The sequence below is a fragment of the Pagrus pagrus genome, assembly GCF_965226575.1.
Source record: "Pagrus pagrus genome assembly, chromosome: 18".
In the NCBI taxonomy this organism is placed as follows: domain Eukaryota; kingdom Metazoa; phylum Chordata; class Actinopteri; order Spariformes; family Sparidae; genus Pagrus; species Pagrus pagrus.
The window spans coordinates 14,498,571-14,513,829 of NC_140202.1; the positions used below are offsets into that span (position 1 = coordinate 14,498,571).

At 39.2% G+C, this 15,259-nt stretch overlaps 1 protein-coding gene across 1 annotated transcript in view; it reads left to right on the plus strand.

The window, feature by feature from the left end:
- The first annotated feature begins 675 nt into the window (after window positions 1-675).
- Window positions 676-15,259, plus strand: part of ltk (leukocyte receptor tyrosine kinase) — a 54,995-nt gene continuing 40,411 nt past the window's right edge. Inside the window, exon 1 of the mRNA XM_084380869.1 lies at window positions 676-870. Coding sequence (XP_084236995.1) covers window positions 819-870 — 52 coding nt within the window. The 5' untranslated portion in view covers window positions 676-818. The remainder of the gene's footprint in view (window positions 871-15,259) is intronic.

Consider the following 15,259-nt stretch of genomic DNA (forward strand, 5'->3'; position numbering starts at 1 on the left):
TAGAACTAGAATTTTACTCAAGTATCCTACTATTCATATGGTTGATATTAAACATAATATCTTTACTTTAATTGTGATTCTTAGGTACTTTTACAACACTGCAAAAATAGTCGAATAAGACAACATATAGTAATCGGTCTAAATACCACTATGATTCTATTTCCTCTCTTCTCTTTGTTGATTTAAAGGTTCACTGTGCAGTATAAGAAAACAAATTCAAGAAATATGTATTTTTTATGAAGATTTTCTTTTCTCCACTGACTAAATAGCTTCCCCATTATAACACAAAGCACCTTTAAACTTTATCTTTCTTAAAATGTATTATTATTCATTATCAAGATGGTGGCACCACCTGCAGCCGGAACAAAGAGATAAAACTGTTTTGAGATTTAAAACTGAAGATAAAAAAAGACATCAGGGCAGGAAGCAGACAGAGAAAATGAATGTCTCTAGGACCAGGAGCCTATATGAGTGGTGACTAATACACAGTGAGGGAGAGAGAGAGAGAGAGAGAGAGAGAGAGAGAGAGAGAGAGAAAGAGAGAGAGAGAGAGTGTGTGTGGTGGTGGTGGTGCTGGTGGTGGGGGTGTTGTCGTCACTGGGAGCTGCAGCAGCATCAGCATCACCGGTATGAGTAACAGTGCGCAACTTGGAGAAACAACTACACTGTCCGGAGGAGCGCGCCAGTGTGTCCGGGAACTGTGCGCCTCAGGAGCCTGATTGTGACCGTCTCTTTCAGCGCATTCATGAGGACGTAAAGGTGCCAAAGACCGCAACAACTCTCTGTGGATCTGCCGGGTGGAAAAAAGAAAGGAAGCCATGGATTATATAAAACACCACAACACTTGTCTCTCAATCGTCATTTTGATAAGTAAGTACAGAAATGCACGTTTTCCTCAATTAGTGTTTTGCTGTGTTAAACCACACCAAAACTTTCCCCTCTTCAGTCCGGCTTTACTTTATCTTTCTCTCTAAATGCCAGAATAAATCAATTTGCCCACAATAGACAGGTTTCCATTCAAAGGTGGCGCTCATTTTAACACAGAAAAAAGAAAAAGAAACAAATTTATGCTTGTTTCCATCCATTCACGTTATGCTGTAAACAGTAGGTGGCGCTAATTCTCTAGTCAGGCGCCATTTCACAACTGCAGAAGAAGACGGTTATCAAAAGAGCGCCATCAAACATTTATTATTCTCTTATCGTTATTCTATATAATTATTTTATGATAAATGATATATATGTAATTATTCTGTATGATGTTATTATAATTATGATTGTTCTATATAAATCTATGCATGAAACCTGAAACAGTGGCGAAAATGTAGAAAACGTGATAGACACGGGGTATTTATGATTGTTCTCTGTATTAATTTGAAAAATGACAGTCTCCTTGTGTTTAACACAGCTGTTGTTGTAGTCTGCCTACATTTTTCTGTCTCTTCGGTCACATGCCTCGCAAGTCAGATGAATTCACTAAATTCGCTAAGCTAAGTCTGTTTCCATTGCACTTTGTAGCATTTTGCTTTTATAAATAAACAAAGCTTACCATCTCAGTCAAGCCTTAAAACTTTTTGGTAATAATTAGATTTTGTTTCAGATAAATTAATAAGCTGCTGCTGTTCTGCTGTAGTCAATTAGACTTAAACTCAAAGACTTAAAAAAAAAAAAAAGTCATGTCCTCTGAGAGGCAATTTGTGTCACATCGCAGAACATATGGCCACATTAAAAACACATCAGATAGACAAAAACAACAATAGCCTAAGATCATCTGCAGCGATCATCATCAGTGCCATCGCAGACATTTAAAGTGCATCTCGCTTTAATTTTTGTTATAAAAATGTAAAAAATGAATAGTTGGTAAACTGCACATCTCCTGTGTGTCCATTTATTTCACATCCCTTGGTCCATGTATTTCCCCAGACTCACATAACTCATGCTTCTCGTTTAATTGGGTTATTCCCATGGAAATAAATGAGTGTTTTGCTCAGTTGGAACAACTACCAGTTGTGTAAAAACAATGAGCTAGACCCCGACAGGGGACAAGTATACTGATATTAGCCATTACATATTTTTCAGTGTATTTGTTGTCTGATGTGCTTATGTGAAAATTTTTTTTTAGAGAATATTATGCGGAAAAGGATCCTTCAGGTCATTTAATTCTTAAATTCCCAGTAAAGTCTACTGTTTCAATCCACTGATGTCATTGAGACCATAAAGTTTACTGTTAAACTGCACAGTATCCTGCCTCCAGTGGTTGTTTAATAACCACATTTATATTGACATCAGAATTTTTTACCGTTAAATATCGTTATTAGACCCACCAAAAATCAAGTCACTCCAGTTAAAAGGGACTACCAGTTGAGTATGTGGTCCAGTATTTACACTGAGCCTGTTGCAATTTCATTTCATCTCTTTGAGTGCCTGTAAATATGCAGCAGCTCTCTCTCTCTCTCTCTCTCTCTCTCTCTCGCCCGTCTCATTTCCACACAGACATCTAAAGGTTTTTCTTTTTACATCCGCTTTGAAAAACAGCTTTAGTTGATGTGTCATATTCTCTTGAGGCAAACTTGGGGAAATTTGATTTAGGCCTACATTCATTTACACTGCCGCATGACAACAAACCTGGGCAGGAAATGAGCTCTGCAGCCGCTCCCGGTACAGTTATTGGGTTGGTAATTATATTAATTATTGTGAGGAAGTAACTATAACCTTTGTCTTCACAAGTTAAAGTAACAGTATGACAGGTTGATGGTCACATTCAATATAGTTAACTGTTTTATCTAAGCACATTTAAATGTTGGTGTAAGCTTCTGTTCCCTCACCATTTTCTTTACTGTATCAAACTCAGATAACATTGTTTACCATAAGAAAGTGATTATTTGAGCTTCTCGCTCATCAGATCCGACCTGGCTTTCTGTCATATGAATGGGTTGAGTGTTTACGACTAGCAGAAGCATGTCATGTGGGCATATCAATTGTGATGAGCATACTTGGATCCAGCAGAGCTGGCTGATTGGCATTTTTCCATGGAGCACATTTGTTCACCTTTCACATGGTTACGGCCAGATTTGAATCACCTTCTCATTCTGATTGCCCACAAAGGTTTCATTTGTTTTTTCACAAATCTTCTGGTATGTAGTGCATGTAGCGAATATTTGCATGTACTGTACTTGATGTGTTCAGCCTTTCAAAAGCTTCATGTCAGAAGTTTTCCCGATAAGACGGCAGCAAATACCTTGTTTCACACGTCTTCAACAACACCACCTTTTCTTTTAGAGGCACAGGAAAAGTGAGTCTCTTGGCTTTTCTCTTTAGTCACAGAGGCAGGACCGTCGCGAGTGGCTCTTACTGCAGTCAATCCCAGTGACAGGAGAAAACCCAGGCTGAGCTTTGCCAAAACTCACAGCATTATGTCAGACCCCCTCCCTCTCTCCTCCTGAATCCTATCCAGCATGCAGCCTCGCATAGCAGCAAGTGAGGGACAGTTTTCCACTCTGTCTCATACCAGCATACAGACGCATTAGGTCCACCCTGTCTTCTTGAAATCACATTTACATACTGATTTGCAACAACAAATGTGTTTTGCAGTTAGCAAAATGTAACGCTTTTATAGTATGTTAACGCTTCACCTGTCTGCAAAATCCTGATCTTTCCCCTATATGTCCAGCATGATCAACATTTTGTGGTTATGTTTCACCAATCATGGCACTTGGGAGAGACTGTGGTTTAAGTGAAATATTTTAAAAGTCGACTGTCACTTGAAGCACTACACCCGTCATATTCACTGTATTAATATGAATTCCAAGCCACAATATTTTCCTAACTTCCCGCCTTCCTACCATTTGCTTGTGGCACAAAAAAAAAGCACTTATTTTTACTATTTTATGATGAGATTTAAGAACATCTGGCCCGAGCAACATCAATCCATTTTCCTAGCAGTCTGTGCTTACTCGTTGTTTGTACGGTTTACTGTCGGCATACTGAAATTCTGGCCTATTACTCCTCATGCGGCCTGATGTTGTATAGTAGAAACACTTGAGGTATTAACATTGCTGTTTCAGACTCTGTTATCTGTTAACAGCTCTGCCAGATGCTACATACCAGCTTTCATACCATGGCCAAAATGAAATGATGCCATTTGTCTTTGAGAGAAAGCGTTTCTTTCACACTGACTCACAGCACCATTTCAAATAATTACTAGGAAGCGTCGGCTAAATTCCACAACACCAAGGATCGGAAAGAAGGCTTTTGTTAACTTGAAAGAATTTAAGATATGCAAAAAGATCTCATTCCACCCTGTAACTCAATTCTCTATGTACCTTTTCCAGTCTCCAATAACAGAAACCAGACAAATTACATTCTGGTTTTCAGTTCCGCTCCTGGTTTTGATTCGACTTCAGCTTTTATAGTTGTTGAAGATATTGGGTAACTCAAATAAAGACTTACATAAACTGATTTGGGGTTACTTCAGTGAGTCACTAATTCATACTGAAACCACAAAGGCTCTTAGTTAATGACTATGGAGGTTTGACTGCAATAAAAATGTGCGCTTTAGAAATAAATATCACCCTGAGGTAATGACTAAAGATGACGAGTGTTGATTGAACAGCAGTGGCTCTCAAACCGCACTAACTGTGTGTGTGCGTGCAGCTTTGATGATTCCTCTCCAACCAATCATGTGTGTTTATTTTGCACCTCGTTCCCCTGTCTCTCCATGAATGTTAAAAAAGACGGGTCAGATTTGCACTTAATCAGCAGAATTTGAATCTCATTAGTGCAGGCGGCGCGCACTATAGATCACACAGAAGTCAGCTCATCGCTTGAGTGATTCTATTTAAACCAGCGTAGACATTTCAGACTTCATGCTTTGATGTATTTCTAGACAAACTCAAACTCACAGTTAACATTTGCGAGTTGTTTAATGTGATTTGAGTGGGATTAGTTCAGTTGCTTGAATTTGGGTGTGAAATTTATCCTGAGATGGGGTGGCATAGATGGTAACGTGCACTTTTTTGGGAGATCAAGTGACACATTAAAGCCTGACCGAGCCTTGACCCAAGAGGAGCTGGGTAAATGCGTAAATCGATTAGTCAAAGCCTCCAACACGGTTTGAAAATAGGTGCTTATTCACTTGAATATCTGAAGAGTCAGATGTGTTGCTGTTCTGCATTTGAGCTTTTCCTCAGAGGTATGAACTTAATCCCTGTTAAATCAGCATATTTCTTTTTTCCTTGCAAAATGTCTCATTTCCTCCGCCTGCTTCCTCTCAGAATTGCTCTGGCAGGCTTTTGGGACCGACTTAATTGTTTTCACCTTTTTCTTCTTCTTTTTTTTTTGATCTATTTGCGTTTAGTGTTTCCCACATCCTGAACCAGCAACAGGCTGTAATACGAAGTGACAATGATTTTTGTCCGTATCCCTGTAATTAGGTTGGTGGATGAGTATCTTGTGCCTGTTCCTCAGGTGTAGTTAAGGTGTAATGATTCTGTCCGACAGAGAGAGAGAGAGACAGAGAGAGAGAGAGACAGCAGATCAAAGCTGTGCCTCAGGGCCGTCACTCTGCTGGCTGGATAACACACAGATGAGCAGCCAGCTGTGCATCCCTTGTGTTCAAGGGCATAGCCAGTCAGATTTTTTATTTTTTATTTTTATTTCTTTATTCTTGTCATCAAAAACAGTAGGAAAAAAGAAAGTCAGGTGGATAAAAATAGGCAAGAGAGACACTGGGAGCAACATCAAGGCGAACTTTGGCAAAAATTTCAAACAGGAGTAGACATGTAAGAAAACCTTTAACGTTATCATAATGAAGTAGTAACAATCATAACTATTGTTGGTCCTCACTGCTGTCAAGCTAGTATGTTAGTATCAGGAACTTTTGGTGGCACTATTTCTGCCGTTCTTGCGCCTCTAGCTCTCTTAGCTTTAGCTTTATTGTGTCAAGCTTTGTGAAAGGTTCAGGTCCTGTGCAATCAGTGAATGGGCAAAGCGCCACAGATACCTAGGAAGGTCATCCCAAACAAGAATGAGCTTATAAGGGGCTTTTGAAAGCCACAGGAACCAGATTTCTTCTCTTTCTTGTTCTGGGCATTTGATTTATTGATTGTTGATGGGGTGTTTAGAGATTTCTGACAAATAGTGCTACTAAAAAACTAACCAACCATAGCTTTAATTGTGGCTTTAAGTTGTAATGTGTTCAGGTCCTAAGGGGGGTTGTTAGAATACCCAAAACAAAACAATAAAGACAAAAATAACAGATTAGTATCATTAGTGGAGATTTGTGGACACCCGCCCCTGCCTGCTCTTAAAGCAGTGGGTGTGCACTATAGAGTTTTTCAAATTATTTTTCTGGCACCTAAAGCACCATGCAGTAACAAATAGATAATAAGCTCCAGACGTGGATAGATTACAATAATGTGGATGAAAAAATGGATTTCCCAAGACTGCAGTGAACTGCAAAACCAATTTTTGAGAAAATTATCGGGAATGTAAAAGCACAGTTCGTGCCAATCTGTCATTATGTTGCCATTATTTAAATGTAGAATAACGTGTTTACAACCACAGGTGGATTTTATTAGTACACAAATGCAGTGCTTTCCAGAATTATTTAAAAGGGGGATGATGACCAGCAGCAGGAGGCTTGACAATGACAAAGACATTAAAGTAGAGCTGATTGATTAGTTTATTGAAAGAAAAAGGAAATCTGCAGCGTTTTTTGATAATCTAACGTCATTTTTTAACCAAAAAAATAATTGCATGTTCCGGCTCATCATGTGCGCAGGTTTGCTGGTAAATGATTTACATCACACTACAATGTAGTTGCAAGCAGATAACATTTTTAAGTTATTGTATAGTATCATGCCAGCAATTATAACTTCTGTCAAGACAAATGTTATATGATGACATTGTGTTTTACTGTATTGTAAAACAACAGTGTTAACCTTGTGACGATTGTCCAGTGTGCCTGTTGCTGGTACTCTCTAATGGTCATGTCCTGTTGGGACTCAGTGGCAAACAACCTTTTCTGCTGTTTAGGTGTGAGGGCATGTTGTGAGTTATAGCTGTTGACATAAATAAACATTCAAATCAGCTTAAAACTACATTATTGTGTGTATAAACCATTTATTAAATGTTATATGCTATTCAAAATGTTAAATAGAGGGGCTTGTTATGTTGACAGTCACAGAAACAGAAGAGAGATCTAAACACAAATGTTATTTATAATAAAAATATTGAGTATCTGACGAAAGACATGTAATACAGAAGGCAGAAAAGTCTTTTTAAATGGGTCCGTCATGTTCATTTTACGCACAGTTTCTTCTCTTTCCTTTGACGTGACACAGAGTTAAAGGAAGCTTGGTTTTAAACATTAAAAACTTTCATGTGGTGAAGAATAACTTGGCCATTACTTGACTTGGCATTGTAAAGTGAAAACAGGCCACTGTCAGGGGACGCAAAAGGACAAAACAGAACAACAGAGTGTTCGATGTCACTGACTCAAAGTCACATGCTAATTTATCATGAGACTTTCATGTTTTGCTGCATTCTGCTCAATTCAGTGACCGGGTTTCCTCTGTCACACAGTAGTGTCCTGACTCTTAGCGATAGAGTTGAGATTTAACCACAATAATGTGTCATTTTGTATTCTTAAGGCTGTGGTAGAGAATTGACAGGCAACAGTTGGGACTGTAACAGACCTTAACAGCTATTATTGTCCATCTATAAAGGAAATTGGAAACAGAAGTAAGTTTTTAGCTGTTCTGTTGCTCATATGGCAAGATTTTGTACAAACTGACAAACAACATTTTGTTACCAGGAAGCATTTTAATATATTTGACCTTGTGTTTTCAATTGTCTCCATATTGTGGAGAACTGTTCCTTTGCACACTGTCAGGAAGCATCGATGTTAAATCACTGAGCAGCAGATGTTCATTCAAGTTCAGTAAAGCAAAGTGAGTCATAAAAGAGACAGCGGGTGGTCACAGTGATGTTCTGACCTAATTTATGCCTCAATGCTGACCTAAAAGATGGAGCTTATGGGTGAAGCACGTACAGTTTTCACACACACTGCTGTTTGATCTCTATGGAGGAAGGTCAGCTCACCCGCACCTACAGAGTGGGAGTTGGACTTTGTGGTTAGAGATGAGAAGGGCAGCTTCAGTCCCCAGCCTCCTCAGGATGTTAACCAGACAGGTCAGGGCGACCACAGTACAGACACTGTTAGTTGGTAGGACTAATTAAGTGCTCAGGAAGACAGTATTAATTAGTACATTATGTTAAATTTGCTTGTCACTGAAGGCTGCTATTCTTTAACCACATACTGTAAATTTAAGCCACATTTTAGTATTCGGGGAATTTGTACTGAGTTGGTTCTCTTTGCCTTCTAAACATTTCCAGTGAGCCGGAGTCATTAAAAATAACGTTATGAAAATTGTTCATATAACCCTCTTCTGATCCTCCATCACTGTTTAATTTTTTTTTTTTCAGCCCTAGGGGGCAGCACAAAAAGCTGTCAACATAACAGACAGATGACTGAGGCCCTGTACACCTGTACACGGGTATTTCTTGAAACAAAGCTCTTTCTGTCGGTTTTGGCGTTTCATAAACTCGTAAGCGGCATTTCAAGTTGAAAACTGGCCTTTTGGAAAACTCCTTCCATGGTAAAGATAGTCAGAAACTGTCGTCTATGTTTGTGTTTGGATGGGCAGAAACTACAATTTTTGGAAAGAATGACGCAGACACCAGCGTTTATGAGTTTTTGTAGCATCATTTGCAATGTGAACTCGGAGTATGTGTTATGGTATTGGAGTATTTGAGTTTGTACGTTGACAGAATGGAAGTTATAATGTTTGACGTTATATTTAGAAAGACATAAACAGACATTCATAATACAATGATGGAAAAGAGAGACAAAAAACGGCTGTTTACAATGTTTTGCTGACAAAACAGTGTTACGTAGTATACACTCTGCTTCCTGTTTACAACACACATGCTCAGTGTAGGTGAATGGCTATGAGATATGCGTTTTCAGTTATGTCAGTAGTAGTGTCAGTGATTTTAGGGTTTTAAGTCTTTCTTTAAGATTTTACGTCTTTCTGATCTCTCCTTTTAGTTCTTTTCGTTCTCCACCATCTCCTGGGGTAAATGTGTGGCTCTTTAGCTGCCACACACTCCACAAACGGCTATCCACTGTGGTCAAAAACAATGCTGATGACAGCAGTGACACCGCCTCCTAACTGGAAGCGAAGCAAATGAGTGAACATCCGATTATTTCAGTTCTTACCAATGACGATGTCCTAACTTGCTTTGTGCATCAGCCAGCACGCATGTCAGCTGTTCCTGCTCAGCGAGCTGGTGCTGGGAGAATAAAGGAAATACCGCACACTCTGTTCTGTGCGGTTATTTCCTCAGTATAATTAATAAGTTGCCTTACCTCAAACAGACATCTCATATCAAACAGCATTTGTGCACACATGACAGAATTAGAGGTTAGATTGGATTTAGGAACGAAAATGATGTTAACAAAAACGGTGTGCACTTGTTGATTTGATTTGACTGGATTGGCTGTGTTGTGCAATTCCAGCAGCTGTGGAAAAAACACAACGACCTAATCAGAGTAAGAATGGCGGAACGGAAAAATGTTGCGTGCCAAAGACATGTGGAGTGAGTTTTTTATTAATGCAATTAGTCATTTATTCTTTCATGCGCCTACTATTACCTTATAATCATAAATAGGCTACCTAATGGATCCGTGAGGGGAAATAGGGTCATGTCATAGGCTTCTGATGCTTGATCTAATAAAAGCACTGTATCTGGCTAATTTTTCACACTCCATTGCTCTCTCCCTGTATGTTAGGAAAAGCTGTGACCAACTAAGACCAACAAAATCCACCCACCTTTTTGACACAGCCACGCCAACTGTTTCCCCCTTTTTCCACTCTTTGTGCTAAGCTACGTTATCCAGCTGTAACTTCGTCTTTAGCTTACAGACATGTGACCGCATGTGCATGTATATTAAAAAAACAAGTCAATAAGATTGTTTTCCCAAAATGTCAAACTTTTCCTTTAAGGTTTGACTTTAGTTTCTCTTCTGCTTTTTGGAATGTAACTCTAATTCCACCAATGCTCCAGCCAGATATTCATTAAGTCATTAAGTCAATATTTTGATTTTTCTTGTTTTTATCAAGTCATTATTTAGTCAGCTACAAAAGGCCCTTGTCAGGAAAACTCCCCACACCCCCCTTGTAAAAGTCGTTCAACAAACCACCATTGTTCTCGTCAGTTAGTGGCTCTTCCAGTAAGACGATTCTCTGAGTTAGCTGGACAAAGTAGCTTGTTTCCTTGGTTCATGTTTCACTCTGCTCCAGATAGTTGAGTAAACATTCATCTTACAACAGACTATTTTACTTCAATATTAGCATCGTAAAACACACATCATGTTTTGTCAACAATGGCACGACATCAGATAACAATCAGAACATAAGGCTTACTCAGAATTTATTCCAGACCTATCAGTTAATTTGAGACAAAACAGTCTTGGTTTTGGTTTTAATATGTTCATTTTATTTGATTCATATGTTGTACATTTAACTTCAGTAAAAGGCAAATGTATGAACAGTGGCGTGCTCTTATGATTCTAGTGCAGATGTAGCAGTAATGGTTTGACCCTCCGGACCTTGACATTTACAAACACTGCTTCATGAATTGCAACAAAACACATCACATTAATGTAGTGAAAGCTTTTCACCATCACCATTGAGCTTTTAGTCGATACAGCTCTCATCAAATCACCCGTTCTTTTTCCATGTCAGCTAATTTGTCATAAGTCACCTTGATTTAAAATGCCTACAGTACGTGTATGCTGCTTTTTATCTTTACATTAACATCTGGTGGTTGTCAGGAGAAAAGGGGAAAACAGACAGGATGTGTCCGAGAGTCGGAGTGTGTTTTTTACTGAGAAGGGACAGCATACTGGTACGATATGCCGGCTAATTGAAGCCAAGATGCAACCAATTGGAATCCCAAATTGAATTATGGGACTTAATTATTTTGGAAATCCCGAAAGCCTGATTCACTGCACATGAATGGGTCTTTCAGAAGTGTGTCTGGGTGCAGACACTCGAGGGTCTCAGCAGTGAGACGTGGACATGCACTGTCGCAGTCAAGCTCTTATCAGAAGTCAATGGAGCGTCTTCTCTAGAAGGAAATGAAACACTTAGCCTCTAGTTTACCTGGACACAGAACTGAAAGGTCAAATGAATGAGCTTTCCTCCGGCTCTTTTTCATGTGTTTCAAATTGAGCAAAACATTTTCCCATCTGACACTCAATTCAATGTCTTTATTTTCCATTGCACAATGTAAGTTTCTTGATTCCTACAAGCATTTTCTTTGTCAGGATAAATTGAGGTCCTCTGACTCCTTGTGTGCGTTTACGTTTTTCTGACAATGCCACGTGTCTAAGACTCTCATCACAAGAAAACAAGAGCATTGTTGTTTTGTTCAAAGGCCTTAAACGGCTGACAGTATGGTTATGTTTACCTGACAGGGACCTCTAGCTGCTGTGAAACTTTGTATGTGTTGGGTGGATGGGAGACGAGGCATGTAACAGTTAAATGTAACGGTCATAGGGGCATCATATAAGAAAACTAAGTATGTGTTGCTTAGCAAAAAAAATGTTTGTATTTTGCTGAGTTTAAGAGGGGGGAGGGGGAAATTCAGGATCTGGGGGATTAAGATCTGTTTTATTTGATATTAGATCATGCTTGATTGAATTAAAGGGGACTTTGAGCCTTGGTGGAGGTACTGTATGCTCTCTATCGAGTGCCATCCAAGTTTTTTTTCTGTTAACAGAGTACAATCTAACTCAAGTCTGTATGTTTTAAACATAGAAGTAATGGGCTTTGGTAAGCTTCATAAGTAGTGAGTTAAGGTGTAAAGTTTTAGTACACACCAACATGTGTTCTCAAGTTCGATAAACCCCTGATGATTAAAAAACCATAAACATTATCCTGAACAAAGTATTTGTTCAATATCCAGTAGTTGAGAAGGCTGTCAGCAATTATTGTCGTCAAGTTGCCTAAATGTTTATTCTCATCACACCTCTGGACACATTACGGTCAATTAGGAGGCCTTGAGAGAGATTTGAGGTTGCCTCTACATGTCTAATTCCTCTGATGAATAAGCTGATGACTGACATTAAAGTAGAGTAGAAAGTTAACATACGTGCTGGTATGTGAAAATGGTTTCCAAAATATGTGTGTGCGTGTGTCTGGAGCTGAATAGATGAGGTTTTAGGCGGTATCGAGAGCGGTGTTTGCTTTTTTTGGACCTCTGAGCCCAGACAAGACCTCAAATTTTTCGCAGCTTGTGACGGGGCGACGACAGATGGAATATGAGACGCGTTTGAGGTTTAGGCTTCAGTTTGGCTTTAAATGGCTATGCATTGTATTTGAGAAAATAACCCAGAGCTGAAATGATTATTCTAATGTTTTTACAGTGAACTCTCTCATAATTTCTGACTGATGATGCATCAAACACCAAAAAAAACAAGCTGCTCCCTTTTGGAGGGAAGATCAACATGCTTTGAACTGCAGATTTTGCGTCTGATGTTACCGACAGCAGGCTCCAGCATTTAGACTGTTGCGATGTAAAACTGACTCATCTACCTAACTGTTTTATGTAAATGGTAAATGGTCTTGCATTTCCATAGTGCTTTTCCAGTCTACTGACAGCTCAGAGCGCTTTACAATACCTTGTACTTGTTTTATGACCCGTTATCGCAGGTGGTTGTCTACCCATGGGTACTGGGTGATTTTAACTTATTATTGCGTCAGTGCTCTATAGCTCCATGCTGGGCCAATTTTAACCCAGTGTGCCATATGATCATATAGGATGTACAGATTGTGTGTTAAGGCAACTACTGCAACCATGTCTGCAAGTAATTTGCAACAACACATTTTGAAGGAGACCCAATGCAGGCTGGATCACATTTTCTATTAACATTATGTTGAAATATTGTTACTGGCAACGAACGTATCAGTAAATTGTTCACTGACAACATATTAAATTAGTTTTCCACCAAAATATCCAATCTTGCAATATCCTCTCATAGTGATTACAGTATCACTACTGCGTCCTACGGGCATGTTTAGGCACTGGCAGCAGTGTGGTTAGGGAAAGATCGTGCGCTGGTTGAATACAGGAAGACATCTGCGGTATCTTACGACACAACGTGTACTAATTTTAACCAAGACCACCATCTATCTGTAGCCTCAACCGTAAGTGCTCTGTCGCCTAAGGTCCCTGACATACTGTACCAGGCTGACGGCCGGCCGCCGGCCAGTGTCGGGCTGTCGGTGAGTGCCTGTGGCCCTATTTGTTGCGATGGGTTGCACATACACCATTGGTTTTTGGCTGATTCAGCATGTTGAATCGGCTGTAGAGCCCATTGGTGAGAGAAATCACGCTGATTGGTGATTAAGCTAAGCAAATCATTGCATGAGAAGAGAATGTAAAAAGAAAGTATGATTTCACCCATCTGTTCTTTCTCCTTTTCTTTTTTTTTTTTGTCTTTTTATGACATTTGGCATTGAATCCAATAAACACTAACTCACTTATAACAAATAACTTGCAGTAGGCATGTCTGCTAATTCAATTAGATCATTTTGATCATTATAGATCCCAGGGAGTAATTGGATTTAGACTCTATTATTACGCTGACATAAAAGACATACATGGTTTAAGTTAAGGGGCAGACCTATAATTGACCACACAAGTACCAACTGCGAAAACATATGCTAAAAATCATTGTATTCCCAGTCACTTGCCAGTTAATGTGATTAGCAACAAAGCACCTTTTCAACAAACATTGAATAACTAGTGAACAGTGGGAGACCTGACATCAGATCAAATAAATTTTTGCTACTTATTTTTGTTTTCCACACACAAAAAAACTTTTATACCCACTATCCTCAATATAATTTGTCATTCAGCATTTATTTTATCTCTCTCTCTTAAGAAATGAAGCATGTTTCTGTTCAATCAGTAGCTGCCACTTTAGGCAGTCATACTTAATGACTAGTTGTCATTTTAACCAAAAATATCATTACCCTGTTTAACATTTAAAAAGCTCCGATGAGGTCTTGTTATCACATTATCACACTATTTAGATTTATGTCTAAATGTGACGTCTCACCATTACATGGACATTCAGACTGCAGTTGTTACTACTGGGGGAGCCTGGATTGAACCCAGCTGTTTTCAAAGCGGTAAAATGAGCTTTGTTTCTGAACCTAGAAACAAGCTATTCCTGTTAAAAGGACACAGAAACAGTTTTGTCAGGCTTTTCAATTGAAGATGAAGCGAAGCTCTCCAATTTGTGTCTAACAGTGTCACTCTCTGAAGTTTAATCACCCAGACTCTGTCACTGGTAGATGAGAGTACTGGGCTTTCATTTTTGATTTAATTTTCTTTCCTCTGCCAAAACATGTCTTGAAAATCATATTCTTTCATTTTGAACTTGATCCATTTGCGCTGCGCTAAAAGGTGCATGCATCATGCACAGCACAGAGCTACTTTGCCAAGGCCTGTTCATCTCGACTCTACCTTTAACTGATTGAATACGAAAAGCTTTGTCTGTTCCTGCTTCTCTCAGACCGCTTTGTGTATGTTCTTGACAAAGCACCAGACAAACAGTATATTCGGCAAAAACATCATAATCTCAACTGCAACGTGAGTCATAACTTATTTCATATAATGCACAAACATACTGTGAAAGTGCTTTAATTATTCCCCCCTGGAGGAGATACTTTACATACAGTAACAATAACCGTATAGAAAAAGTCATGTGCTGTGCATTAAGCTTGCATTCTCTATGTCCTGTTTAATGAATGTCCTCCGGCCATGTCAAACATGGCCGTAAGCCACTGTTTATCTATCCAGCAGCCAGTTGCTTCCTCCATCTCTGTCTCTGGAAACGCTTTGTGAATGATAATGCATATTCAAATGCAACATCTACCCGTGTACGTACTCCTCTTTCCTGAGTGGCTCTGGTAAATGGAAAAGATGGATGAGAGTACTGGCATAATTCTACAGTCATTTTTACATCATCTCAGTTTCCCTCTTACAACATCTGTGTCCCAAGAAAACGCTGCCCTCACTCTTTATAACCACTTGTTTTTCAGCGTCCCTAGCCAAGTGCCAGGCATCCCACTGACTTTATGTCTCTGAGAGCTTTGGAAACTGGTTCTGACTTGATTTTGGT